Here is a 27702-nt window from a genome sequence, read left to right as displayed (position 1 = left end):
CCTAATCTTTATTATTTACTTCCTTCTTGCTTTGGGTTTAGTTCTTCATTTTCTGTTTCCTTAAGGTGGAAGATTAGATTAATTGATTTGAACTCTTTCTTTTTTTAAATGTAAATGTTTACAGCTGTACTTTTCCCTCTGAGCACTTTTTCACTGTATCCCATATGTTTTGATATGTTGTACTTTCATTTTTATTCTACTCAGAGTATTTAATAATTTACCTTATGATTTGTTCTTTGACCCACTGGTTGTTTAAGAGTATGTTATTTACTTTGTAGTTTGTGAATTTTCCAGGTTTCCTTCTGTTACTGATTTTTAGTTTCATTCCATTGTGATCAGAAAAGATACTTTGTATGATTTCAGCTTTTAGAAATGTATTGAGATTTGTTTTGTGGCTGAACATATGGTCTATCCTGGAGAATGTTCCATGTGCACTTGAGAAGAATATGTATATGGTTGTTGTTGGGTGGAGCATTCTGTATACGTCTGTTAGGTCTAGTTGATTTATAGTACTTTTCATGTCTTCTCTTTCATTGTTTATCTTTCTTATGGTTGTGCTACACATTGTTAAAAGTGGGATGTTGACTTCAGCTATTTCCCATTTTAGTTTTTGCAGTTTTGGCTTCATATGTTTTGTTATATGTTGCTAGGTACATATATGTTTATAACCATTTATATCTTCTTGAGCTTTTAAATGTTATATAATATCCCTTTTTGTCTCTTCTAACAATTTTTTTTGTCTTAACGTCTATTTGTCTGATATTAGTATACCCATTCCAACGTTCTTTTGGTTACTGCTTACATGGAATATCTTTCTGTCCTTCCATTTTCAACCTATTTGTGTTTTTTTATCTTAATGTCTATTTGTCTGATATTAGTATACCCATTCCAGCTTTCTTTTGGTTACTGCTTACATGGAATATTTTTCTGTCCTTACATTTTCAACCTATTGTGTTTCAACCTATTGTATTTCAACCTATTTGTGTTTCTGTCCTTCCATTTTCAACCTATTTGTCTCTTGTAGACAGTATATAGTGGGTCGTTAAAAAGAAAATCTATTCTTCCAATCTCTGCCTTTTAATTGTAGTGTTTAATTCATTTATACTTAATGTAATTACAGATGGAAGGACTTCTGCCACTTTTCGATTTGTTTTCTTACATCTTTTTTGTTCCTCAATTCCTCTGTTACTACCTTCTTTTGTGTTAGTTATTTCTCACATTTTGATTCCTTTCTCATTTCTTTTACTATATATCTTTTAGTTATTTTCTTAGTGGTTGCCCCAAGAATTACAATTAACATCTTAATTTATAACAGTCTAGTTCAAATTAATACCAACTTAGTTTTAATATTATACAAAACTTTTCTTCCGTATAGCTATGTTCCCCCATTTTTATGTTGTTGTCATCACAAGTTACATCTTTATAATTGTGTGCCCATCAAGATAGGCTTATAATGATTGCTTCATTTATTTGCTAATTGGTTGATATTAAATGCTAAACCCACCTTACATTCTTAGAATAAATTCAGTCAATAATGATGCATTACTATTTTGTCCTTATAACGCATTGCTGGTCCTACTTGCTAATATTTTCCTAAGGATTTTTGTGTCTATATTCATGAGGGATATTGGTCTATAATTGTGTTTGTGTGTGTGTATGTGTGTGAGATAAGTTTTGGTATCAGTAATGCTGGTCTTATAAATTGGAAATTGTTCCCTTACCCTCTGTTTTATGAAGGAGTTTGTGTTAAATTGATGATATTTCCTAAATGTTTGATATAATTCAGTGAACCCATCTGGACCTAGACTTTTTTTTGTGGAAAGATTTTCAGTTACTTATTCACTTAAAAAATAGTTATTCAGATATTGTTGTTTTTTTTTTTTTTTACATCTTTATCGGAGTAGAATTGCTTTACAATGGTATGTTAGTTTCTGCTTTATAACAAAGTGAATCAGTTATACATATGTTCCCCTATCTCTTCCCTCTTGCATCTCCCTCCCTCCCACCCTTCCTATCCCACCCCTCTAGGTGGTCACAAAGCACCCAGCTGATTTCCCTGTGCTATGCAGCTGCTTCCCACTAGCTATCTATTTTACGTTTGGTAGTGTATATATGTCCATGCCACTCTCTCACTTTGTCACAGCTTACCCTTCCCATCCCCATATCCTCAAGCCCATTCTCTAGTAGGTCTGTGTCTTTATTCCTGTCTTGCCCCTAGGTTCTTCATGACATTTTTTTCTTAGATTCCATATATATGTGTTAGCATACGGTATTTGTCTTTCTCTTTCTGACTTCACTCTGTATGACAGACTCTAGGTCCATCCACCTCACTACAAATAACTCAATTTCATTTCTTTTTATGGCTGAGTAATATTCCATTGTATATGTGTGTCACATTTTCTTTATCCATTCATCTGATGGACACTTAGGTTGTTTCCATCTCCTGGCTATTGTAAATAGAGCTGCAATGAACATTTTGGTACATGAGTCTTTTTGAACTATGGTTTTCTCAGGGTATAGGCCCAGTAGTGGGATTGCTGGGTCATAGATATTGTTGTTTTATTGTTAATCAGTTTTGTCATGTTGTATTTTTTCAAAGATTCATCTAAGTTGTTAAATTTGTTGGCACAAAGTTGTTTATAATAGTCTCCTAATAACCTTTTAATGTGTGCAGCAATGTAGCTTTTAGAAAATGCTTATACTAGCATTATAGCAAACATTTATACAGTGATTATCACATACCTTTGGCTTTACAAATATCAGCTCTTTTAATTCCCACAACAATTTGTGAGGTAGATAATATTACCATCTCCATGTTATAGATGAAGAAACCAAAGTTAAACTAAAAGAAGTTAGGTGCCTTGTTCCAGATTACAGAGCTGATGTATTAAGGGCTTAAGCTGTAATCCAGGTGGTCTGGGTCCAGAGTCCTTTTTTCTTAACTACTATTTACTTTGCCTTTCTGAAATGCCAGTTAGCTGTTCTGTTCTTCCTATGGAATTGTGCTGTGTTCTCTCTAGAAACCATCCTTGCTGCCACCACCTTTACACCACTGAGTGGAAATACTTGTTTCTGGTATTCCTAATTAAAACTTGGAATGCCTTTTCCTCCATAAAAACATTACATATGATGGCTAGGCATACTTGAAATATTATTGTTAATAGTCTTCTTCAGCCACATAATATGTTAAAAAGACTTCTGGGGTTTCCCTGGGAAGTTCACCAAAAGTTATAGTGTGGAACATTGTTTCTGTGGGAAAATGTTAGAAGAAATTTATTTTAAATTCACTTGCCTATAAGGTTAAACTTCAATTATATGAAAGTGTTTCTTAACTTTTTTCTAATTTCTTAATGATTTGAATTTACTGAGTTGTTATTGAATCATAATTTTAAAAATACAAACATCACGATTAATTTGGACACATATTTTGTTTTACTTTGATTAATTTGTTAATTAATGTCTTTTAGGGTTATTCAGATGCTCAGAAGAGTATTCTTCAGGTGGATCAGAACTGTGTTCGCAATTCTTATGATGTCTTCTCTTTGCTGCGGTAAGAAACTTCTTAGAGTCCTCTTGCATTTTGTCAAGAATCTTCCTCATTCTGAGTTTGTGACATTTCGATGTGAGGAAATGTATGGAATCTTTAGAAGCTGTTACTCAGACTTAGCATTTTTTAGTGAGAGCTTCATAAATTTTGTAGCTACAGTGATTTATCTCTTTTACAAAGCCTTTGGAAAGCCATTTTTTTCCTCTGGACAGTGGGAGAGAGTGATTGGAAGCCAGTGATCTTAAAACAGGGACATGAGCTGTTTCCGGTCTTCTGCACAATAAAGAGCAGCAACCAGAGGTACAAAATTTAGACTTATCAAAACTTTAACAACTGTGGCATTACTAGAAAACCCCTTCAATAGCCCCAGACATAGCTTAGAGTTTTGATCTGCTGTTCATCTTAAAAGAATCATATTTGGCAAGGCAAAGGAGCTCTGCATGAATCTCATGTGCTTAGAGGATTAACTGCCTCAGCTCTGTATTTTCATGTCTGGGCTTAATTTGGAAAGATTTTAAAATTTGGTTTTAATTTTCAATGTGGTAGATCATCAAGGACGTTTCCCCAGGAGGCAGGCTACCAAAATAAATGCAATTTAAAATAAAGTTAAGAGTGACACTCAACCTGTGTTCACCCTACTCAGACAGATGATTCATTGAAATTCGATTTTGGCAGTATTTCCTAGTGTTTACATAACACATCATAAATTCCAGACCATTAGACATTCTCTATATATCTACTAGAGGAAGAGCCCAGAAGGATGATTGGACTCTTATCCAACTGGATGATTGTTTATTTTTTAAACATTATGAAATGGGCTTTTCCTTTGCAAATCTTGAATCTTACTGTACATAATGGTAGAGAGTTTGCTGACATGGACTATGTAAAACGCTCTAAAGAGACAATGATTTCAACTAAAGTAACCACACACATTTGATGACTTTTGACTCTTACCTGAGAGGTACTTTCACTTTGACTTCTTAGGATATGTGCCAGAATGGACAGAATTTAGTAATTGGATGGTGGAGACAGAAAGCAGGAGGTGTCTATTTTATAACTCTTATTTTTGAGCCTATTCAGTTTGGGACTACATTGAGTTTTAAGTATTGAAAAGAGGAATGTACAGAAATAGTTTGAAATGTGAGGAAGAGACTAATATTTCTTGGCCTGTTTTGCTCAGTAAAATGAGAGTATAGATAATATAATTTTAAAAGATATTTTCCAAGTATGAGATTGTGTGATCTCATTACAGAAATCAGTGAAATTAAAAGAAAAGGGGGGCTTCCCTGGTGGCGCAGTGGTTGAGAGTCCGCCTGCCGATGCAGGGGACACGGGTTCGTGCCCCAGTCTGGGAAGAGCCCACATGCCGAGGAGCGGCTGGGCCCGTGAGCCATGGCCGCTGAGCCTGCGCATCTGGAGCCTGTGTTGTGCAACGGGAGAGGCCACAACAGTGAGAGGCCTGTGTACTGCAAAAAAAAAAGAAAAAAAAGAAAAGGGAATACAGAGTCAGTGAGAAGAGGAGGAGTTAGGAAAGGTACCATCATAGAATCTGAGAGATTAGAGATTTAAGGAGTATTGAAGGCTCTGTACTGTAGTGATACAGGAGAATAGGAGCTGAACAAAGACTGTAGGATTTTGGGAATCAACTTGATATAATGGAGAATGCTTTGATTGACCTGACTCTGACTTTAATTATCCTTGATTTATCCTAATTCATTTAACCTCTCTAATTGTTCCAAAATGTGGAAGCAGTGATGTTTCATATTTGTTTAATTTATAAGCATTTTCACATCAGTTATCTTATTCTCCTAGAAGTTTTTTGTGTTCACAAATCAGGGATCAGCTTTTGTCTTCCATGTAGAAGCTGAGGCCAAGGAGCATTAAATGATTTACTTATCTTAGGGGGTGCATAGCAAGTAGAGCCAGATTGGAGATTGGTATGAAGGTTTTCTGGCAAGCAAATTTTGCAAACCCTTTTCACACTCTCACTTACCTTCCTAGACTGGTGGTTGTTAGGGGCACATAGCATAATGATGGAGAAAATTTCTGAAAATCGTGGAACCCTCCATAAATGCAAAATCATTAAGTTAGTTTGGTAGTGGCTTAATTATTTAACACTGGTTTTGCAATGAAATGTCTCTTGGGGGTTTCACTTCTAGCGTGCCTTCTAGATTCCTCAGGTGTGTCAGCCATTTGAAATGCCTTATTAACAGTGGCCTGCTCATCACTATCGTGTAAATCATTTATAGCTGGTAACACAGATATACTTTTTCTGAACCAGACCAAGTGTCTATTTTTCAAGTAAATTACCTGAACTCAGAGAGTTACTCTGGAGCTAGAAACTTTAAATTGTACTTGTCAAAGTTAATGAGTAAAATGGAACTTTCTCTGGTGATTCAGGCAGTTCAGAGTAACCGTCATGTATCTGCTCAAGCAAAAGTTTTTCTTTTCCCACAGTTTTTGCCATGATATATATAAAGTGATTGCCGAGAAACTTAATTTTGTGCCGATCAATTTTGTTTATAGTTTCCCGTCCTTAACTCAGGCAACATTGTTCCTGGATGCAGTAATTTTTAAAAATATACCTTTTCCTTTCCTGATGATTTCTTGTTTCTTTAATTTAATTTATTTTATTTTTTCATAAATTTATTGATTTATATATACTTTTATTTTTGTCTGTGTTGGGTCTTCGTTGCTGCGTGCAAGCTTTCTCTAGTTGTGGCAGGCGGGGGCTACTCTTTGTTGTGGTGCGTGGGCTTCTCATTGCGGTAGCTTATCTTGTTGAGGAGCACAGGCTCTAGGTGCGCGGGCTTAAGTAGTTGTGGCTTGTGGGCTGTAGAGCGCAGGCTCAGTAGTTGTGGCACACGGGCTTAGTTGCTCTGCGGCATGTGGGATCTTTCCGGACTAGGGCTCGAACCCATGTCCCCTGCATTGGCAGGTGGATTCTTTTTTTTTTTCGGTACGTGGGCCTCTCACTGCTGTGGCCTCTCTCCCATTGCGGAGCACAGGCTCCAGATGGGCAGGCTCAGTGGCCATGGCTCACGGGCCCAGCAGCTCCGCGGCATGTGGGATCTTCCCGGACCGGGGCACGAACCTGCGTCCCCTGCATCGGCAGGCGGACTCTCAACCACTGCGCCACCAGGGAAGCCTGGCAGGCGGATTCTTAACCATTGTGCCAACAGGGAAGTCCTCTTGTTTTTTTTTAAATTGTTACTCCTCCCTCCCTCCCTCCCTCTCTTCTTCCCTCGTTGTGTCTTCAGTGCTGCGCGTGGGCTTTCTCTAGTTGCGGCGAGCGGGGGCTACTCTTTGTTGTGGTGTGCGGGCTTCTCATTGTGGTGGCTTCTCTTGTTGTGGAGCACGGGCTGTAGGTGCACGGGCTTCAGTAGTTGTAGCACACGGGCTCAGTAGTTGTAGCTCGCGGGCTCTAGAGTGCAGGCTCAGTAGTTGTGGCACATGGGCTTAGTTGCTCTGCGGCATGTGGGATCTTCCGGACCAGGGCTCGAACCCGTGTCCCCTGCATTGGCAGGCAGATTCTTAACCACTGCACCACCAGGGAAGTCCTGAATTGTTACTTCTTGATCTGTAATTTTATGTGAAAACACAGAGTCTGAATTCTTTAATATTACTTACTCCACAAAATTCTCAGTGCTGTTTGGAGGCAGGATTAGAACCCAGGTCTCCTGTTAATAACTCTTCCTGTGTTTTCGTGCCACTAGTATGCATCTCTACCCTCAACCTTTTATGTGTAAATGTCACTCAAAAAATAGGAAATTTTGACTAAGTAAAGGCTGTTTTTGGAGCACCTAAGACCCTGGCATTATAGCCCCTTCAGATGGATGCATTGTACCATTTTGTAGGAAAACAATGACTGAGGTTTTATTCTTTTGCCAATAGTTAGGAATTTAGACTAATTCTAAATTAGTCTAATGTTGCCAAAGTAAGAGCAGCTCTTTCAAAGTTTACATTCGGTATGTGTGATGGTAACTGAATTTTTGCTTCTTAACCCTTGTAAATCTCTGGATTAAGCATTATTTTTCATGTAAGCGGACATTTACTTAGGAGACACTTCACTCATTGTCACATTTGATACTTTAGGATGTTCACCACAAGGTGTCAATGTTGCTGTTTAACTGGCATTTGAAATTTCATTTATTTTACAGTTTTGAAATGAGAAACGTAGGGTTATGAATCATAAGTGAGCCTTTAATTTAGAAGTTAGCTTTTCTTTTCTTTATTGTTATTCTTTCTAGGTTAAGGAGTTTCTAGACTTTCTAAACAGGTTTCTCTTTTTGGGGTCTGTTTTTTTTTTTTTTAATTGTGTTCGTGAGAGGGAGTTGTTGAAAGATTATAAAGAGAGGAGGAGTGACAGGCTCAGGTGTGTGATTTTGAATTCTATCCATGGTGACAGTGTGGAAGAGACCTGAGGGACGAGACTGGAAGCAAGAAGATACCTGTAAATCCTACCTGTCCTCTGGAATTGAAAGATTATGTTTAGTTTTTAAAAATTTTTTGTTGTTTTGTTTTTGTTTTTTTTTTCCTTTTATACTTTCTCAAAAAGGTAGCTCTATGGTAGTGAATTCTTCATCGTGGTGCACGGGCCTCTCACTGTCGCAGCCTCTCTTGTTGCGGAGCACAGGCTCCAGACGCGCAGGCTCAGTAGTTGTGGCTCACGGGCCTAGTTGCTCTGCGGCATATGAGATCTTCCCAGACTGGGGCTCGAACCCGTGTCCCCTGCATTAGCAGGCAGATTTTCAACCACTGCGCCACCAGGGAAGCCCCTGAGTATACTTTTTATTTATTTATTTATTTTTCCCTCTTTTTTGACATGTCCTACTTTTGCCAGTTTAATAAGTGGAAATATGGTGGAGAAACCATGGGCTTTGGCCCTCCATCCAGGTTCCAGTCCTAAACTGCCGTATGCCCGTCACTGGATGCAAAACTATGGGCAAGTTACTTAACTTTGGTATGCCTCAAACTGCTCTTGTAAAATGGGGGTAATATTTGTCTCATAGGAATTACTATGAGAATTAATGAGGTAAAGTAATTGAAAGATTGTAGGACAGTTACTGACACATAGTAGACATTCAATAAATAATAGTTTTCATTTTCCCCGTTACTTCTTCCATCTTGGAATTAGCTTTTTTCTCTGTGCACGTGCTCCTTTTTTATATTACCACTAGGTTTTACAATTTTAAGCATAATTTCCCTTTCCGTCTTGTCAGTCTAATACCAATACCTCTGTTTTTTAGAATTACTTTTGTTAATCCTTTAACAATCATGATAAAAATTGTTTAACATGTGCATGTCTTGTCTTCCCTGATGGCATTGAAAACTACTTGAAGGAAGGGATTATTTCATATAGCTATATTTTCTCCTCTCTATATTACTGACAATTCTCACTTAATGTTGGAGTTACTGTGGATTCTGTTGTGATCCTAGAGCGCTAGGTCCTGTGGATCCTGCATTACTCTTTCTCCCTAGGACTGTCTTTCATAACCACCATGTCCACATATTAATAACTCTCAAATCTATGTCTCTAGTTCCTACTTCTCTTTTGGAGTTCTGATCTGTCGTTTCCAATGACCATTAGACATTTATACTTGCATGTTCTGTGGGAACCTCAACCCTAACATGTCTGGAGCTACATACATTGGCTTAATCCTCCTCTTTTCTTTTCCCTGGTTTCTCTAGTAGTATCATCATCTCAGGCAGCTAGTGAGCATAGCCTTCTTGGTTCTCACCTCTGTTTTCCTGGACTTTTCCTGACCTCCTAGCTAGTCTTCCTACTTCCAGTTTTTCTTTCATGCAGTTAATAGGTATTATTTATTGAGCACTTCCTTTGTGCCAAGAAGTATTCTAAGTGCTTTACATGAATTGATTCTTTTAATTCTTACAACACCCCATGTGGTAAGAACTGTTGATTCATATTTACGGATGAGGAAATAGGGGCACAAAGCAGTTGAGTAGCTTATCCAAGGTCATATAGCTAGTTCATGTTAGCCTGTATTTAAACCCAGTTTAGCTCCTGAGCCCATGTTCTTAACCAGTATGTTTTACTACTTTATTATTTTTCACACTGCTTTAGTACAATTCATCTGCCACATTGCTGCCAGAGTGACCAAAGATACATCAGTTTTGTCACTCATTGGGCTTAGAAATCTTTGAGCCATCACATACAGGATAAAGTCCATACTTCTTAATTTGCTATTCACTCTAAACACTAGCTCTAAACAGTGTAGGGGCTAGTGTTCTTATTTCAAGTCCTCCTGCCACTGCCTGTGCAGTTAGTAGCTAGCATTTACCGAGCACGTAATGGTGTTGTAATTAGTTCTTCATTGTCTGATTCGCTCTCCGCTCAGCACCCCCAAACTGAGAGCTCCGTTAGGCAAGAATCCTCTTTTTACTGATCTTTGTATTAGTCCTATGATGCTGCATATCAAATACATTAAGAAGGTAATAAATGCTGTTTTGATTGATCAAATCAAGCTATTCTTCAAGTTTACAGAGAACTGGGTTTTATTTTTCCTATTTCTGGTTTGCACCTGGTAAAATGAGAGTTGTAAAAAATTTCTCGACCATTATGGAAAAAGTGTTGAAAATATAATCAGATCTGTAGACCTTCAGCTGCCTCTTTTCTTTCTGCCACTGCCCTCCATATAATGTCTGGTGGGATTTCAGGATTTTGTGGCTTATAATCTTATTCCTTATATAGATTTTTTTCTGGAGGATCTTTCTCTGGCTGTCTGGAGGCAGATTGTTGCCCTGTCCCCACCCCCCACTTTGACAGAAAATACTTGCTCCTAAAAATTCCAGTTATAAAAGGGAGAGGCTCATATCAAATAAATTGTTCTTGCAGTAATGTTTAGAAAACAGAGAGGATGACATGTGAAAGGGCATAACTGTTTATAATCTTTAAATTCTGAACGTGATAACCAACTTTTGGTTTGCAGGGAGGGTTTTCCCCCCACTCCCCTGCTAATGATCTCTCCCTAAGAGGTAACTGCAAGTATAGAGAATATAATTAAGAACCCAGCCGTAAGCAAAAGATGTCACAAAATTTATGTACTAAGACTCATGTGTGTTTCTATTCTTGGTAGAGACTAAGCTCCTACCCAGTGTCTGTGTGCTCATTTTTGATAAATGAGGGGAATTAAGAGGATTACTATTAAGGTAGACACACTGACAGCAAGGAGAAACAAAATCTGGTAGTTTGCTCTGTTTGTGCTTTACTCTGTGATTCTGGAATATAACTGAGTGGTAAATCATATTAGCTACTGTCCTATCTTTATACTTACAGTGTTTGGATTTGTAAATAGTCCTCTGTCACTACTTCATGTAAAAGGAGGGCAGAGAGAAATAGACCAGCTGTAAAGAGAGACAGACTAGGTTAAAAAGCGTAGCTAGCATACCTCTTCTGTGTGTGAGCATTCAGTCCTTTACCCACGTACATCTCCATACTGTAGTTCATAACTGAAGTTAATAATGAGAATTATTAAGTCCACCGTGTTCACTAAGTTCACTTAGTTCACTAAGGCTCTCTCCATTTAACAGACGAGGACACTGAGGCTTAGAAGGGTGAAAAGACTTGTCTAGCACCATAAATAAGTGTTAAAGCAGGTTTGAATAAAGAATGCATGTGCATGTGCTTTCTTCCATTATGCCATGTTGATACCAAATCATCAGTGGAATATAAAGTTGTCATTGTTAAGGTCTGTGTGAGAAAGCAGGGGCATGTGACAAGTTTTAGAAAGGTTTTTAATCAAAATTTAAAGTGAAAAAGTTTAGTTATTTAATGTAAATTTTAGTTAAAATTGATATTTATGTATAATAACACATTTTATTTTTTATCTTTCTCTATACATACACGCATATATGTACACATACACAGAAAGACACATATATACATACAAAAATAGAATTTTAACAAAGTACTGGAGTAATTTTTTTTTTTGGTTGGTTGGTTTGGTTGGTTTTTTTTTTTTTTTTTGCAATACGCGGGCCTCTCACTGTTGTGGCCTCTCCCGTTGTGGAGCACAGGCTCCGGACGCGCAGGCTGAGCGGCCATGGCTCACGGGCCCAGCCGCTCCGCGGCATGTGGGATCTTCCCGGACCGGGGCACGAACCCGTGTCCCCTGCATCGGCAGGCAGACTCTCAACCACTGCGCCACCAGGGAAGCCCGGGAGTAATTTTAGGTGCAGTTTTTTTTCCCCTTTCTCTTTACTTTTTGGCTTGTCTTCTCCCTTAAACCCTTCTCAGTCACTACCAAAACCACCAGTTATAGACAGAATGTTTGTGGTCCCTCCCAGCCCAAATTCATACATTGAAACCTAATCCCCAATGTGATGGCATTTGGAGGTGGGGCCTTTGGGAGATGATTAGATCATGAGGGCTGAGCCCTCATGAATGGGATTAGTGCCCTTTTAAAAGAGGCCCCAGGGAGACCCTGTCCCTTTCTCCATGTGACGTTATAGTGAAAAGATGGTTGTCTGTGAACCAGGAAGCAGACTCTCACCAGATACCAACAATGCTGGTGCCTTGATCTTAGACTTCCCAGCCTCCAGAACTGTGAGAAATAAATTTCTGTTTATAAACCACCCTGTCTATGATATTTTATTATAGCAGCCTGAACTGAATAAGATACCATCCAAACACAGAACACATGTTCACATGACCCCAGTCACCCATGTACCCATGTTAACAATCTGTTATGTATATATTCATATTTTTTCCTATGATCTCTATGTATATGTTATAGATATCACTATATGCATATTTATGTACATATGTTAGGAGTTTTAATTGCTATTTTACAAAATTGGAGTGGATATTATATACATGACTCTACATCTTGTTTTTCTTGTTTAACATTCCATGTACAAATCTCTTCAGTTCATTGTTTAAATGATTTCATAATAGCCCATGGTGAGGGTGTACTATGTTTTTCAATCATTACCCTGTTGATAGACTTTTAATATTTACTCTGGCTCTGGTTTTTTTATTTGTTTGTTTTGCCATTATGCAGAATACTGCAGTAAATATCTATATATGTATATATCCTTATATTTATGATGTTTTTGTTTCTGTGTATTAAATTTCCAGGAGTAGGATTTCTGAGTCAAAGGGCATGTATAGTTTTAATTTTAAGAAATAACATACTGTTTTCCCAAAGAGTGCAAATAACATACTGTTTTCCCAAAGAGTGCAAAAAGTGTGACATTACTCTTTACCCTGAATCCCTGCTGGCAGTGGGTATCATCATCTTTTTTTGTGAATTTTTTTAATTTGATGAGTATAACACCTCAGTGTTACTTTAATTTTTATTAACTTCAGTACTAGTGCTTAGTCTGAGCTACAAGTGAAAGTGAACATCTTTTCTTGAGTTTGTTAGCCATTCAGTGTATTCTTCTGTGAATTTGCCTATTCATATACTTTACCTATCTTTTTAATTGAGTTGCTTGCATTTTTTTCATAAAATTTTAAGAGTCCTTCGTATTTTTTCCAAATATGTCAGTTATGTATTGACTTAGTATACCTTATACAAAAAGTTTTTATTTGCCATATCATGTAATTCTGGTTTTTCTTTGATATCTTCTGGACACACTGTCTTGGTTTAAGAAGTCTCTCTTATACCTTAGTTCCACCTGTATTTTCTAAGTTTTCTTTTGAGATTTATATTATTTTACTTTTAAAATTAAATCTCTAATACAATTAGGAATTATTCTTAAATATATTGTTTAGATATTCCATATATTGTGAGATAGAAATTAATTTTCTTCATAGATGAATATCCAGTTGTGCCAATAACTTCCTTTTCTCACTGAATTTAAATACCACCTTTATCTTATATTAAAAGCTCATATATGCTGGTATCCATTTCTGGATTCTCTTTTCGTTCTGATCGTTTTGTGTAGTCCTTCGACAATTTCAGATTAATTACAGTGGTTTTTTGGTATGTTCTAATATCAAGTGGGGCAAGTGCCCTTCTTGCTACTATTCTTTTTCATACTGTTTTTGGCTAGTCTCAGAACTTTATTCTTCCATGTGAACTTTAAGGTTATTTTATCCTATTCTTTAAAAAAAAAGTTTATTGGAATTCTAACAGGAATTTTTATATTCACTGACTTTTTAATATTTGGAGAGAGCGGTCATTTTTATATTAGTATTCCAATCCAAGACATGGTATGTCTTATATTTGTTCAAATTTTATTTCATTCCTTTGGTAAGATTTTATAGTTCTCTTCATATGGTCATGTGCTTTTCCATTAAATTTGTTCTTATAGTTTTTACACTATTTTTTATAAAATATGTTTTCCATTTCCATTCCTGTGTGCTTATTACTGTTATAGGGAAAAGCTGTAATTTTAAGAAAGTTATATTCAGTGACTATATCAGATTATTTTTTCTTGTTTTATAAGGAAAGGTCTCTGATTTTCTTGGCATACACTCATTATTATCAATTAAAAGATTGGTTTATCTGTTCTTTTCCAATGTTTATACTGTTTTCTAGTCTCTAGTACATTTACTAAACCTTCTAGAACTTTAAAAATAATGTTGAAAAGTAATGGACATAGTGAACATTTTAGTCCAGTTATTATTTTAATTAAATATTTTGCTGTTCAGGATATTTTCTGTTAATTTTGGAAAATATTTTAGATAGTTCTATTAACTTTTTAGCAATAGATGCTGAATTTTTTGAAATGCCTTTCCGCATTTATTAACATTATATGTTTTTCTTCCTTTAGTTTATAGTTGCAATAAGGTATGTAGATTTTTTGATACTGCATTACTAATTAGTTATAGATTATTCTTTTGATCATTACTGCAGGTGAGATTGGTGTATAGTATTTGTTGTTTTTGGGGGGAGGAGAGAAAGGCAGGGTAAACATCTTTCCTAAGATCTTAAAATTGAGTTGGGAAACTCTTCATCTTTTTCTGTGACATTTCACTCTGTAAAATGATGATAATAGCATATACCTCGTTGGGTTGTCGGGAGGATTAAGTGAATTAATATGAGGTGCTTAGTACAGTGCCTGAATATAGTTAATGCTGTATTTGTTAGCTATTAGCATCATAGTCAACTGAAACATATGAAATAATTTTGGGAATTTTTAATTCTTTAAAGGTTTGTTAGAGAATTTAGCTATTAAATCATCTAGTTCAGGTGACTTTTATGATAAATCTGACTCTCATACCTTTAGTGCTATTTGCTCTATTTTATCCTACTTCTCCGTGGTTTATTCTTGACACTTCATTTTTTGCTAGGAAACCATTTACTTCCTCTGGATTTTTAAATTTATTGCTGAAACAGTGCGTGTAGTTTTAGTTTATAATTCTTTTAATCATTTCAATAATTTACAGCAAATATTCTAATTAAGCCCAGAAACCACTCTAGTATTTCAGTTAGAAATTTTGTTATGTTATGAGCTCTTCCTGGACAGGATGCTTTCTAATGCTGCAGTTGCAATGCTTTTTTGAGTGTGAACTAAAACAAAATATTTGATATGCTTTTTGCCTTTAAAATATTTCTCAGAATGAGAATGAAGAACATAAACTACATAAGTGTAGGGAATTTAGAGCTCTAGTTTATAATTTTGTCCCCAGCATATATAGCACCAACCTAACTCAGAGTAGATACTCAGTAAATATTTGTTAATTGAATGAATGGTAAAATAATAAGTGAATGGATGAAATACAATCCAGTTGGATAATCACTGAATAATAGGTAGGTTTTTGGAGGAATTTTTAAAATGGTAGTTTTTTGTTTGTTTGCTTTTGCGGTACGTGGACCTCTCACTGTTGTGGCCTCTCCCGTTGTGGAGCACAGGCTCCGGACGCGCAGGCTCAGCGGCCATGGCTCACGGACCCAGCCGCTCCGTGGCATGTGGGATCTTCCCGGACCGGGGCATGAACCCGTGTCCCCTGCATCGGCAGTCAGACTCTCAACCACTGCGCCACCAGGGAAGCCCTAATCACCTTTTCTAAGATAATTAATCACCTTTTCTAAGATAATTAATACTAACTTTGGATATGTTCTCCCACAATTATGGTATATCTTTACAATAAAATATCTGATTACTTCATTTTAGACAACGCGCTTGCTAATGAAAGTCACGTAAAGGCGTTGTATGGTAAAGTAACTCTAGTTTATTAAATGAGTTAACCAGTTGTGAGTTACTGATAGGTCTCATGGTCTTTAACTAGGACCTTTTGTAGGCTTTTCATGCTGCTAAGTCCATTTTCTCTAGTGGACCAAATGTTCAACAGGGGTAGCGACATAGTGGGTAAAATAAATGAGCCCTCCCCAAAATAAAGTTCAGAACTTCTGGCTTGGAGCAATAGTCAACTTTCAAATGATGTTGGAATGGTGAAAGAGGTGTATAAAATCAGTAGAAAGAGGTAAAGAGCATCCTTTGAGGGCAGTTAACTATCTGAGTAGTCTTCTGCCCCAAGAGATGTTCTCTGTCCCTGCCCCTGTCCTTCAGTTCTGGCTTGATTTCACAGGGTTACTTTACTAAGACTGCTTTGTTTAAGATGTCACTGCAAATTAAAGCTTTACCATTAACACCCCTCATAGCTGCCTTGTAACTTCTACATTCCCACTGGTGCCAGGCATGTTCCAAGGCAGCTTTCCAAGGTTTAGTGATTTCACCCTGATGTCTCTGCCAATAAAAACAAACAGTTACCATTAAACACCTACCCCACCCATAATTTGATTTTTAACACGCTGTTTTATTAAGAGAACTTAGAGATTTTGGGAGAATTAATACATTATGCTCATCAGGATATCACCTGGCCCTTGAAGTAACTTTTATTCTAAAAGGTGGGATGCTTTACCTTTGAAGAGAATCTGAGACTCAGCATGTTTACCTGTTGAGGAGAGTGGATACTGTAATAACCTCGTTCTTACAGTTGATTCTTTATGGCTGGGAGTACTCTGTTAACATGAGAAGCAAGATTCTAACTTTAGGGACTTATATTCTAGTAGGACAGATTAACAGATACGGCAAACAAGGGGTCTTACATGCATTGAGAAGTTAATAATAATTTCTAAATATTTTGTTGGTATTGTAGGAATAAGTCAGAATCCTATTCTTTTCTATGCCTACACAGGTGGTAGGGAAAGTAAAAAGTATTTGAATATCTCAAATATGAAAGGCACTTAAATACTAAAAACTTAGCATACATATTTTTTACAATATTCACAATACTATGCTATTATAGTTCTGTTTTGCTGGTAAGCGAACTACAGCTTAGAAAAGATGAGCTAGTGTTTTATTCAGAGTTCAGATCTATTTGATGGCAAGGCCCTTTCCAATACATTTCTTCATCTCATGTGGAAGAATTCGTTGTGATCTTCCTTGAGGCTGCCTAACAGCTCCTATGCCCCTTCTGATAAAATTTCTTCGGTGGTACACCTGAGTGTAAATGAGCCAGGCATTTCTCAGAGAGTCTTGTGGCCCTGGCACAATGGAGACTTCCATAATAGGCTCTCCTAGAGCCTCCAAAGTACTGTGCCTCCGTGCCTCCCCATGCTGGAAGTGTTAACTAAAGCCTGTAGGTTTGCCGTTGAGGAGCGTCTCTGTAACTCTCTGACCACGTGGTTTGTTTTACTTCTCTTCCTTCAATATGGTGTGAGGTGAGTAGACACAGCCACTTTTCCTTAGTTGGCATTTCTGTTTTCAAGCTCCCAACCATTAAATTCTGACTCTGCAAGAAGCAGAGGTCTACTGCCATAGAGGTAAAATGACTTCTGTAGTAGCATTGATGTTTTTGTTTTTGTTTTTTAAATCTCAGAGATTCTTTGATTCTAGTGGCAAAGTCAGATATGAACCTTGGAGTAGAACTGGCTTTAAACAGTTTGTGGGGAGAACATCTGGAGATTTAAATTTATGAAAAATTTAGTATAAGCCGAGAAATTGACTCAACAGCTCTCAAAAAGGAGTTAAGGGCTTCCCTGGTGGCGCAGTGGTTGGGAGTCCGCCTGCCGATGCAGGGGACACGGGTTCGTGCCCCGGTCCGGGAAGATCCCACATGCCGCGGAGCGGCTGGGCCCGTGAGCCATGGCCGCTGAGCCTGCGCGTCCGGAGCCTGTGCTCCGCAAGAGGCCATAGCAGTGAGAGGCCCGCGTACCACCAAAAAAAAAGGAGTTAAGATTATCTTATGTTGCATTAATTAAAATATAGTGCCCAGATCAAGGGAAGTAATAGTCTTCCTGGACTTTGTGTTCATTAGATTATATTTGGCATATTTATGTTTAATTTGAGTCCTAGTTTACTTCCATGAGAAACAGCTAAGGGAGAATGCCAGGGTGATGAGGAGTTTTTAAACAGTCATATGAAAACTAGTTGAGGATAGAGGATATTTAGCTTGAAGAAGAGAGGACTTTGGGAATATGGTTGCTGTATATAAACAGTTATTTAGTTAATTTGGCAAACAGTTGTTGGGTAATAATAGTAAAATAGACACATTTACTGAATATATACCATCTGTCAGGTAAGTAGTTTATATGCTTTATCTCATTTAATCCTCAAAGCAAACCTATGAGACTGATGCTGTTGTTTGTTATCCCTCTTTTGCTAGTGAGGACACAGATCCAGAAAGGGGAATTGACTTGCCTAAGGTTGCATTGTGACAGAGCCAGCCAGCCAAACTTTTTACTCCATTTTCTTTTCTTTCTCCCATGCTGCCACCCACATTCTAAAGAATGTGGGCTCTTTCTGAAGGGATGTAATTTGGAAGAAAAAGAGTATGTAGCTATATTTGTTCCTGTGGGTAAACTAATGATAGTGCTATGGGGATGGGGATAGAGTGTACTGGGGATGGTAGGATGAGTTATTTTATTTATTTTTATTTTTTAAAATAAATTTATTTGTTTTATTTATTTATTTTTGGCTGCGTCAGGTCTTCGTTGTGGCGCATAGGCTTCTCATTGCAGTGATTTCTCTTGTTGCAGAGCACAGGCTCTAGGCACACAGACTTCAGTAGTTGTGGCATGCAGGCTCAGTAGTTGTGGCTCACGGGCTCAGTAGTTGTGGCTCACAGGCTCTAGAGCACAGGCTCAGTAGTTGTGGTGCACGGGCTTAGTTGCTCCGCAGCATGTGGGATCTTCCCGGGCCAGAGATCGAACCTGTGTCCCCTGCATTGGCAGGCAGATTCTTAACCACTGCACAACAGGGAAGTCCTGGCATGAGTTATTTTAGATAGAGTGGTCAGGGGAGACCTCACTGAGAAGAAAATATTTGAACAAAGACTTGAAAAAGATAAGGCAGCAAGTTGTGTGGGTATCTTTAGGAACATCCCAAAGAGCAGTAATAACCAATGTAAAAGCACTGAGGAGGGAGTGAGCTTGGTTTGTTGAAAGAACAGGTAAGAGGTCAGTCTAGTTTGAGCAGAGTGAGCAAAGTTGGTGGAGACCAGATTGTGTAGAGTTTTAGATTTTTTTCCACGTATGATGGGAAAATGGAGGGGTTTGAGCCAAGGGAGCGATGTGATCTGACTTTTATTTAAAGAAAATGACTGTGACATGGAGAATAGACTGAGGGGAGGGAGAGTAGCAAGAGAGAGAGATTAGTTAAGAGACTGTGGTAGTGTCCAGGCAAGAGACAAGAGTGACTTAGGTTGGTCTGATAGTTGAGGTAAATGAACAGAAGTGGTCCGATTTCTGACATATTTTGAAGTTGGAGCTAACCAGCCTTGGTAATGGATTAGATGTGGGCATGCAAGAGAAACTGGACTTAAAAATAATTTATAGATATTTAATCTGTGCAACTAGGTGAATTGTGGCATTTATGAAAATAAATGGTATGAGATTTGTAGGGGGAAGGAGGATCAGATAATGGGGAATCAAGAATGTATGTGGGACGTTAGGTTTGAGATATGTATTAGTTATGAAGGTGGAGGTACTGAGAAGGCAGTTGGATATGGACTTTTGATCTCGGGGCTGATTGTTGCCGGAGATGTGAACTTAGGAATTGTATCAGTCAAGGTTCAGGGTAGGAAACATAAACCACTCTAGAGATTTTCATCAGGACGAGATTTCACACAGAGAATTGGGTACTTATAGAATCACTAGACAGCTGAAGGAGAAGAAGTCAGGAGGCTGCTAGGCTTCAGGGACACACTACTTACTGCTAGGCTTCGAGGTCAACCCAGCGATCCAGTGCTCACAGAACCGCTGCTAGTGACGTAACCGTCCCACACCCACTAGACACCTAAATGAGGAAACTGGCTACTGCAGAAACTCATACCGGAGAGAGTCTGTCACTGCTGCTGGAAGAATGGCCTCTCCACCTTATATAGAGGCCTCTCCACCTTATATAGAGGCTGGAAGAATGGCCTCTCCACCCTCTGAACACCTCCAGAGTTTGTTCAGGGTTCTCCAACATGTAGGAAGGGGAGGATATGGCAGAGGACTAGGGACAGCTAATAAAGTCTGGGGGAAATCTAGGACAATGTGGTGTCCCAGAGCCAAAGTAAATTAAGTATTTTCAAGGAATTGATCAACTGAATCAAATGCTGTGATTGGTTGAGTAAGAAGAGGGCTGATAATTGAATGCTGAATCCAGCAACTTGGGGCTCACTGGTGTCACTTATAAGAGCAGTTTTGGTGATGTTGTAGGAGTGGGTTAAGGAGAGAATGGGAGTGAGGAAATGAAGGCAAGAAGTGTAAACTATTCCTGCGAAGTTTTTCCATACAGAGGAGCAGGGAAGTGGTACTAAAGCTGGAGGGTAATGAAGGGTCAAGCGAAGAATTTTTCTGTTTTGAGTTGGGGGGAGGTATTTAGCATATTCATGTACTGAAGGAAAATTTGTGGCTGCCCGAGAAAGAGGGGATAAGCAGGCACAAAAACCTTTGATAAGTGAAAGACAGAGAGATCCAGTGTACAAGTGGATGGTTAGGCCTTACAAAGAAAGCCTGTCTGTACGTACGTGGGGAAGGCAGAATATATGGGTACAGGTACAGAATCACATGGCAAATTTGGTGATGGGAGAACAAGTAAGTTGTCCTCTGCTGTTTCTGGTTTTCAGTAGGGTCATCAGCCAGGTGTCAGGAGGTGGAAGGTTTGTATACAGTCGGAAGAGAAAAGAGAAGATTTAAAATAGTCATCCTGGAGAATGAGAGAGTGAATTATCTAGGCCTGATAGTTCTCACACTTTAGCCTGCATCGCAATGAGCTGGAGGGCTTGGTGCAACACTGATTGTTGTGCCTCCCCCGCAAAGTTCCTGCTGCATTAGGTCTGGGGTGAGGTCTGGGAATTTGCATTTCTAACTCTCCCAGGTGAACCTGATGCTTCTGGTCCAGTTTCCGTACTTTAGTTATACATTTAAGGGAGATCATTCAGTATGCTGAGTGTTTTTCGCCAGCTGTATTCAGCCACTTGGGTGCAAAGGTGGAAAAGACAATGAGTTGAATTTAACCAGAATTAGGGTTTTGAACTCATGGGGAAGAAGAGAGGTCCATAGGAGTGATTTATAATGATGGACCATAGACTCTAATTTGGATAAGGAGAGAAGTGAGGATGTGAGGGAAGTGATCATCAATGAAAAAGAGGTAGGAGGATCAATGGATTGGAAGTTCTGATGGTGAGAACAAATTGTTGGAGTGAGGTACGGAGAGCAGTGGTCAGAGGTTGGGATGCTTGAAGTTGAGGTTTTAAAGCTGTAGTTATTAACTATGATGTAAAGTAAGAGGATAACTGAACTGGCTCAACTGGGTGGAGGTCAAGAATCTGAGAGGTTGGAGCATTGCATGGACGTAAAAGTCCATCAAGAACAATGGCAGGAATAGTAGTGGAAAGAGAGGATGGTGAGTCAGGTGCTAAAATCTTCCATTACTAAGCTGGGATGGGAGGACTGTAGATAACAGCAGCAAGAAGGGAAAGTGGCATAATCATATGTACGTTAAAAGGACTGTGGGTTTTAGGGAATGGAGGAGAGCAGTGGTCTGGAAAGCAGCAGTGAGTGGCAAGGGAGACATCTACTCCATCTCCAAGCTCAGTGTTATGCAGGGTGTGGGAAAAAACAGTTAAGCTTATTTAGTTCTGACAACAGCCCCCGTTATCCCCACTTTTACAGTTGAGGAAACTGAGCCTTAAAATAACTGGCCTTGGGCTTCTCTGGTGGCACAGTGGTTGAAAGTCCACCTGCCGATGCAGGGGACACGGGTTCGTGCCCCGGTCTGGGAAGATCCCACGTGCCACGGAGCGGCTGGGCCTGTGAGCCATGGCCACTGAGCCTGCGCGTCCGGAGCCTGTGCTCTGCAACGGGAGAGGCCACAACAGTGAGAGGCCCGCGGACTGCAAAAAAAATAAAAATAAATAAATAACTGGCCTTGACAGTCATAGCTTGTGAATACTGGAGGTGGCATCACGTGAGTCCAGTGGAAGCTAAAGGAAGGCAAATGTTGACTCAATATATAAGAAAGTACTAGAGGTGTGCACCAGTGACAGTGTTCCTTTGGAGGAGAGGGTGAGCTCCCTGTCACTGGAATGGATGTCTATCTGCTGCTGTGACCACTGCAAACTAATTTAATCACAGACTGACATAAGAAGAAAACCAATATATAGTAAAGGAGGAAGGGAATTGATATTTATTAGCTATTGGAGGAGAAGGCAGTGAGGGAGATAGCTGAATTCAGTTATCTCTGAGATAAGAATTAGTGACGATAGTTGCACAATATAGTGAAAGCACTAAATGCCACTGAACTGTACACTTTAAAGTAGTTAATTGTATGTTATGTGTATTTCACCACAAATTTAAAATGTCTGTGATTAAAGTGGTTATTTCCATTTCATTGTGTTGGCAAGTCATCTTTCTACAAATTTCACATGTAAGGCACTTTGGGTACAAAAAGTAGAAAAGTGGTTACTGCTGTCATGGAACTTAGAGTTTGGGTAAATGTGTACATGTCTATGTGTGTGAAGAGATAACTGATCAGGTGAGGTGGTAAATCTTAAGTGCCCCAAAATGGTGTGAATAATTTCTCTTGAGCTTCCAAGGAGGAGGAGCTTGCATGGGTTCTGCTACATGTCCTTACCTCAGTGTACTTGGCACAAAACATCTTTCCAGATGTCCTACTTTTTCTCAGTGTTAGAATTTGGGACAACCCTCTTTGCTCAGTTTTCAGCTTGAGCTGTGACATCAGTTCAAACGTTTGTGGAAGAGGATTAAATCGATATTTGAAAAGAGAATCTTGTCAACTAAATCCCTAGGGAACAGACGCAGTGACAAAATACCAGGATTGTTGATCTTGCAGGGGATGGTTGTATTTTTTGTTAGGCTTGACTACAATCTGGCAGAATTGTTTTTGAAAATACATTCTTTGTTTAAATAAAAAGGACTGTTTGTTCAGGTTTTGTTGGCTAATTTCTAATAGTATTTTAGGTATTGATTTTTCACAACGGTGTTACAAACATCCTGAGTCTGATGTTATGAAAAATCAGCTGTTCTGTTCTTTGTTTTCATTTTTGAACATGTCTGTTTTTATTTTACAAAATGCTTTACAGAAACATTGAAAGATAGTACAGAGAGTTCCTAAACACCCTACACCTAGTTTCCCCTATTCTTAATATCTTCCATGAGTGCGGTTGAATAGGAAAAACTCAGTCCTCCTCCTATGTTTCTTTTTTACCCTCACACTACTACTACACTCACAATATTTCTGATGCCAGATGTGTGGATTTTTCTTCACACCAAGCAATTCTGCCAGCTGGGTGTCCTGCAATTTAACTTAATCCTGACACTGTTTACCTGGAGAGAGTGTCAGATCGCACAGGTTAAGGGCTCAGTCCCACAAGACTGCCCCCAACTTCAGACACCAGTTGCAAGTCCAGGTTGTCACCTGTGCTTCTGATCAACTGGCTATAAATCAGAGGAGAGGTTCCTACAACCCTCTCCTCGAGTTTGATCAATTTGCTAGAAAGGCTCACTGAACTCAGAAAGACAGTTTCCTGACTGTTCACTAGTTTATTATAAAAGGATATGGTAAAGGATACAGGTGAACATCCAGATGGAATGGATGCTTAGGGTGAGCTGTGTGGGAGGAAGTGCGGTGCTTCCATGCCCTTCCTAGTGCTCCAGGCACCTCCGTGTGTTCAGCAACCCAGAAGCCCTCTGAACCCCACGTTATTGGGATTTTTACGGAGGCTTCATCACGTAGGCACGATCTATTATTGGTTCTGTTTCCCGCCCCTGCGCCCTCTCTGGAGAATGGGAGATAGGGCTAAAGGTTTCAAGCTTCTAATCGTGACTTGGTCTTTTTGGTGACTAGCCCCTGTCCAGGAGCCCACCAAGAGTCACCTCATTAGAACAAAAGACACTGCTATCACCCAGGAGATTCCAAGGGATTTAGCAACTGTGTGTTAGGAACTTGGGTCAAGGACCAAATATTAGAACAAGAGATGCTCCTAGTGCATCTATCATTTAGGAAATTACAAGTGTTTGGGGAGCTCTGTGCCAGGAGCCAGGGGCAGAGTCCAGTATACATGTTTTCTGTTGTCTCACAATGGTATATTTGTTATAATTTGTGAACCAATATTGGTACATTATTAACTGAAGTCCATACTTCATTCAGATGCCCTCTTCCAGGGTCCCATTCTGGATACCATACTGTATTTAGTCATTATGTCTCCTGAGCTTCCTCTTGGCTGTCAGTTTCTCAGATGTTTCTCGTTGTTGATGCTCTTGATAGTTTTGAGGATGACTGGTCAGGTATTTTGTAGAATGTCCCTCAGTTGAGATGTCTGATACTTTTCATGTTATTAGATTGGGTTTATGGGTTTTCTGACATTTATGATGATCAAACAATTATTACATGATTATAAGAATGTATAAAAATACTAACAACAAAGAATTTTACTATATATTATCCATATAAATTATGGAACATGCTGTGCGATAAACTTCACAGTTGAGAATTTTAGGATGAATTAGGTGCAGGGTTTCCTAATCCAGTAATCTAAAAAAGGAATGCCGGTTAGTCATTTGAAATAAAATGTCGCTAGCAACAGATCTTTACTGAGAACCTGCTGTTAGTAGAGCCCTGTGTTACTCTGTGAGTCACTTCTCCTCCCTTTCAGTTCCAGCAGGAGCTCTGCACAAAGTAAACAATAGCAGAATGAAGGTCAGAGTGCTGCTTCATGAGTAGACACCCGAACGAAGAGTACAATCAGTGCAGCTCTCTGGAAAAAGGCTGGGTTAGAGCAGGTGGCATGGGCCTAAGGGAGCCTCCTACCTTACCCTCATGTAAATCTTGGCGTTGGATTGCATCTTCATTTTGGGGTGTGTGTTGGTGGAGGAGAGGAAGGAAGCGCTGTGTTATCTTCTCTTATAAAACTGTATGTGGTGACATAATTGCGTGTTTAATTACTCTGTTTCCTCTGATAGATTGTAACTTTTGTGAGGACAGGGAGTCTGGTTTATCTTGCTCCCTATTACAGCCTCTGGTGCTTAGCCTATTCCCTAGCACATGGTAGGTGTTAGGGGAAGGGGAGGATGGGACGAATTGGGAGATTGGGATTGACATATATACACTACCATGTGTAAAATGGGTAGCTGGTGGGAACCTGCTGTATAGCACAGGGAGCTCAGCTCAGTGCTCTGTGGTGACCTAGAAGGGTGGGATAGGGAGGGTGGGAGGGAGACAGATGCAAGAGGGAGGGGATATGGGGATATACGTATGCATACAGCTGATTCACTTCGTCGTACAGCAGAAACTAACACAACATTGTAAAGCAATTATACTCCGATTAAAAAAAAAAAAAAAGAGTAAATGGGAGTTCGTCAGGCAGTACAAGGAACAGAAGACCACACCGGGTAACAACATGTAGAAAGGTAGGGAATGCTTGCCTGACACATAAAATAAATTCTTCCAGACGTAGATCACATTCCTCTGCTCTAGGAAGCCTTCTTGGTTCATTTCCTGTACCCTTATTGCACATAACAAGCATTCTGTGCCCTGGTTACTTAGCTTTATTAACCTTGCATTATTATCTTTTTTAAAAGATGCCTTATCTCCTCAATGCTAGCTACTTTTTTTGAGGGGGGGGCGGGCGCAGAGTGCCTGTTATGTGCAGATATTGTGCTAGGTGTCGTTAATATTTTGTTATCCTATTTAATCCTTTCAACAGCTCAGCACAATAGGCAAATGAGGAAATTGAGGCCTCCGAAGGTTTAATAACTTGCCCGCGGTTGTACATGGCTTTCTTGGCACCCTCCAGAAGGTTGAGGCCTCTTCTGCCTTTTCATGCTGTTTCTAACAAGATACATTTGCTTCAGTAGAAATTATACTCTTAATGAAGGTCTTTCGTACTTTTTAGACCTCACCATAATTCCATTCTGGTTGGTTTTTTTTTTTATTACTATTTGATCAAAGGACCATGTACTCCTAACACTTCTTGAAACTTCGGAGCTCAACCGCAAAACTGGTGAAATCTAACTTCAGATGTTACATTTTCAAGGCTAAAAATGAATGTGTTAAGTTAGTGATTCACTACATGACAAACTATTATTATAAAAATGTTTTTATACAGAGCAGATAGAAAAAGAAAGTTTTAAAATCAGTCATAGAAAGAACATACTTATTCAAAGTGTGTTAGGCATTTCAGTTTTGATGCTTCAACATTGAGCTGTCCCCTGTAGCCATGGAAACCATAACTTCTCAGTGCTTGTTTTTAAACTATGGTTTTCTTTTAATATAAGTAGATTTTGATGGTAGAGAAAAGTTGTCATGTGGAATTACTCTGTGGAGCCACTTGAATAGACTTGAAACATTGTTTATGCATAACTAAATTCACCACTCTGAAAAATATTCTCAACAGGCCCAGTATGAGCTGGCATCTGCAAGTCAGCCCGTATTTGATGCTGAGTTTAGACTACTCGTAAGAGGTGGTGAAAAGGGTCTCTGATAGAAAGCAAATGGAAACAGCAAGGTGTTGGGGTTGGTTTTTTCCCCCTTTGCTTTTTAAATTTCTTTTAACCTTTCCTGAGAAGTCATCATTTTCTTTCAAAATGAATTATTTTGTGAATTATAGTTAGCATGACACAACTGTAAATGTTGATGCTTGCTTTATGATTTTTTTTGCTTTGTTTTCCCGTTTTTAATGCTGTTTTCCAAATGAAGAATTGGTGTTATCAGTTTTATTCACTGTGACCATCATTCATATGCTGTTCATTCATTCAGCAGCTATTTATTGCTCTCCTACTAGTTACTGTGCAAGTTATATGCTGGGGATGCAAATGTAAGTAAGATATGACCCCAGCCTTCTAGAAGATTTCAATCTATGGGTTAGTCAGACAACAAAGCACAGAAACACGGTACTGTGTAGTAAGTGCTCTGATAGTGTTCCTGGGAATACAGAGAAAAGAGGCCCCAGGGTGGTCATGGGAAATTTCCTGGAGGTAATGGGCTTTCTTTTCTTTTCTCCACCACCCCTTTCTCTACCCTTTTTAAGAAATTAAAGTGAATCTTGCATACTATTCTTATTTAAAAAAATCAAACTCTAAAGAAAAGTAAAAGTTCCTGTTCTACCCACCCTAACCCTGCCCCACTGTTGTGGCCTCTCCCGTCACGGAGCACAGGCTCCGGACGCGCAGGCTCAGCAGCCATGGCTCACGGGCCCACCCGCTCCGCGGCATGTGGGATCTTCCTGGACCAGGGCACGAACCAGTGTCCCCTGCATCGGCAGGCGGACTCTGAACCACTGTGCCCACCAGGGAAGCCTGCAATAACCATCTTTAATACTCTGTTTTCCTTTATGATGGTTACTATAAAAACTTAAAATAATATACTTTGTTTCTGTTATTTGATAAATTAAACTTTAGATAATGACTCTTGACTTTAGACAATGAAAGAAGAATTTAGCACATTTATAGTACCTGCCACCTTCTCTCTCTCTACCTCTATGTTTTTGTTAGTTATCTTATTCTTACATTATCAAGTTTTTTTTTTAAATTACGTTTTGCTGTTATTATAATTAACTCTTCTGTGCTTTGTCTGTAGGAGAACTTAAAAAATTGAGCCACAAAGAAATAACATTACTATAAATCTAAGTATATGTTAATACATAGTTTAATTAGAGTATATAGTAATGCATACACACACACACACACACACACACACACACACACACACACACAGTATTACTATAGATCCAA

The 27702-nt window shown here is 38.9% G+C and overlaps 1 protein-coding gene across 1 annotated transcript in view; it reads left to right on the top strand.

Annotated features, from left to right (window-relative positions):
* UVRAG (UV radiation resistance associated) overlaps nt 1-27702 on the top strand; it is a 223462-nt gene that overhangs the window by 73801 nt on the left and 121959 nt on the right. The window contains exon 6 of the mRNA XM_024761969.1: nt 3468-3550. Within this exon, the coding sequence (XP_024617737.1) occupies nt 3468-3550 (83 nt within the window). The remainder of the gene's footprint in view (nt 1-3467; nt 3551-27702) is intronic.

This window comes from Neophocaena asiaeorientalis, unplaced genomic scaffold, assembly GCF_003031525.2.
Source record: "Neophocaena asiaeorientalis asiaeorientalis breed wild unplaced genomic scaffold, Neophocaena_asiaeorientalis_V1.1 scaffold263, whole genome shotgun sequence".
NCBI classification, from domain to species: domain Eukaryota; kingdom Metazoa; phylum Chordata; class Mammalia; order Artiodactyla; family Phocoenidae; genus Neophocaena; species Neophocaena asiaeorientalis.
This window is presented reverse-complemented; position numbering and strand designations above follow the sequence as displayed.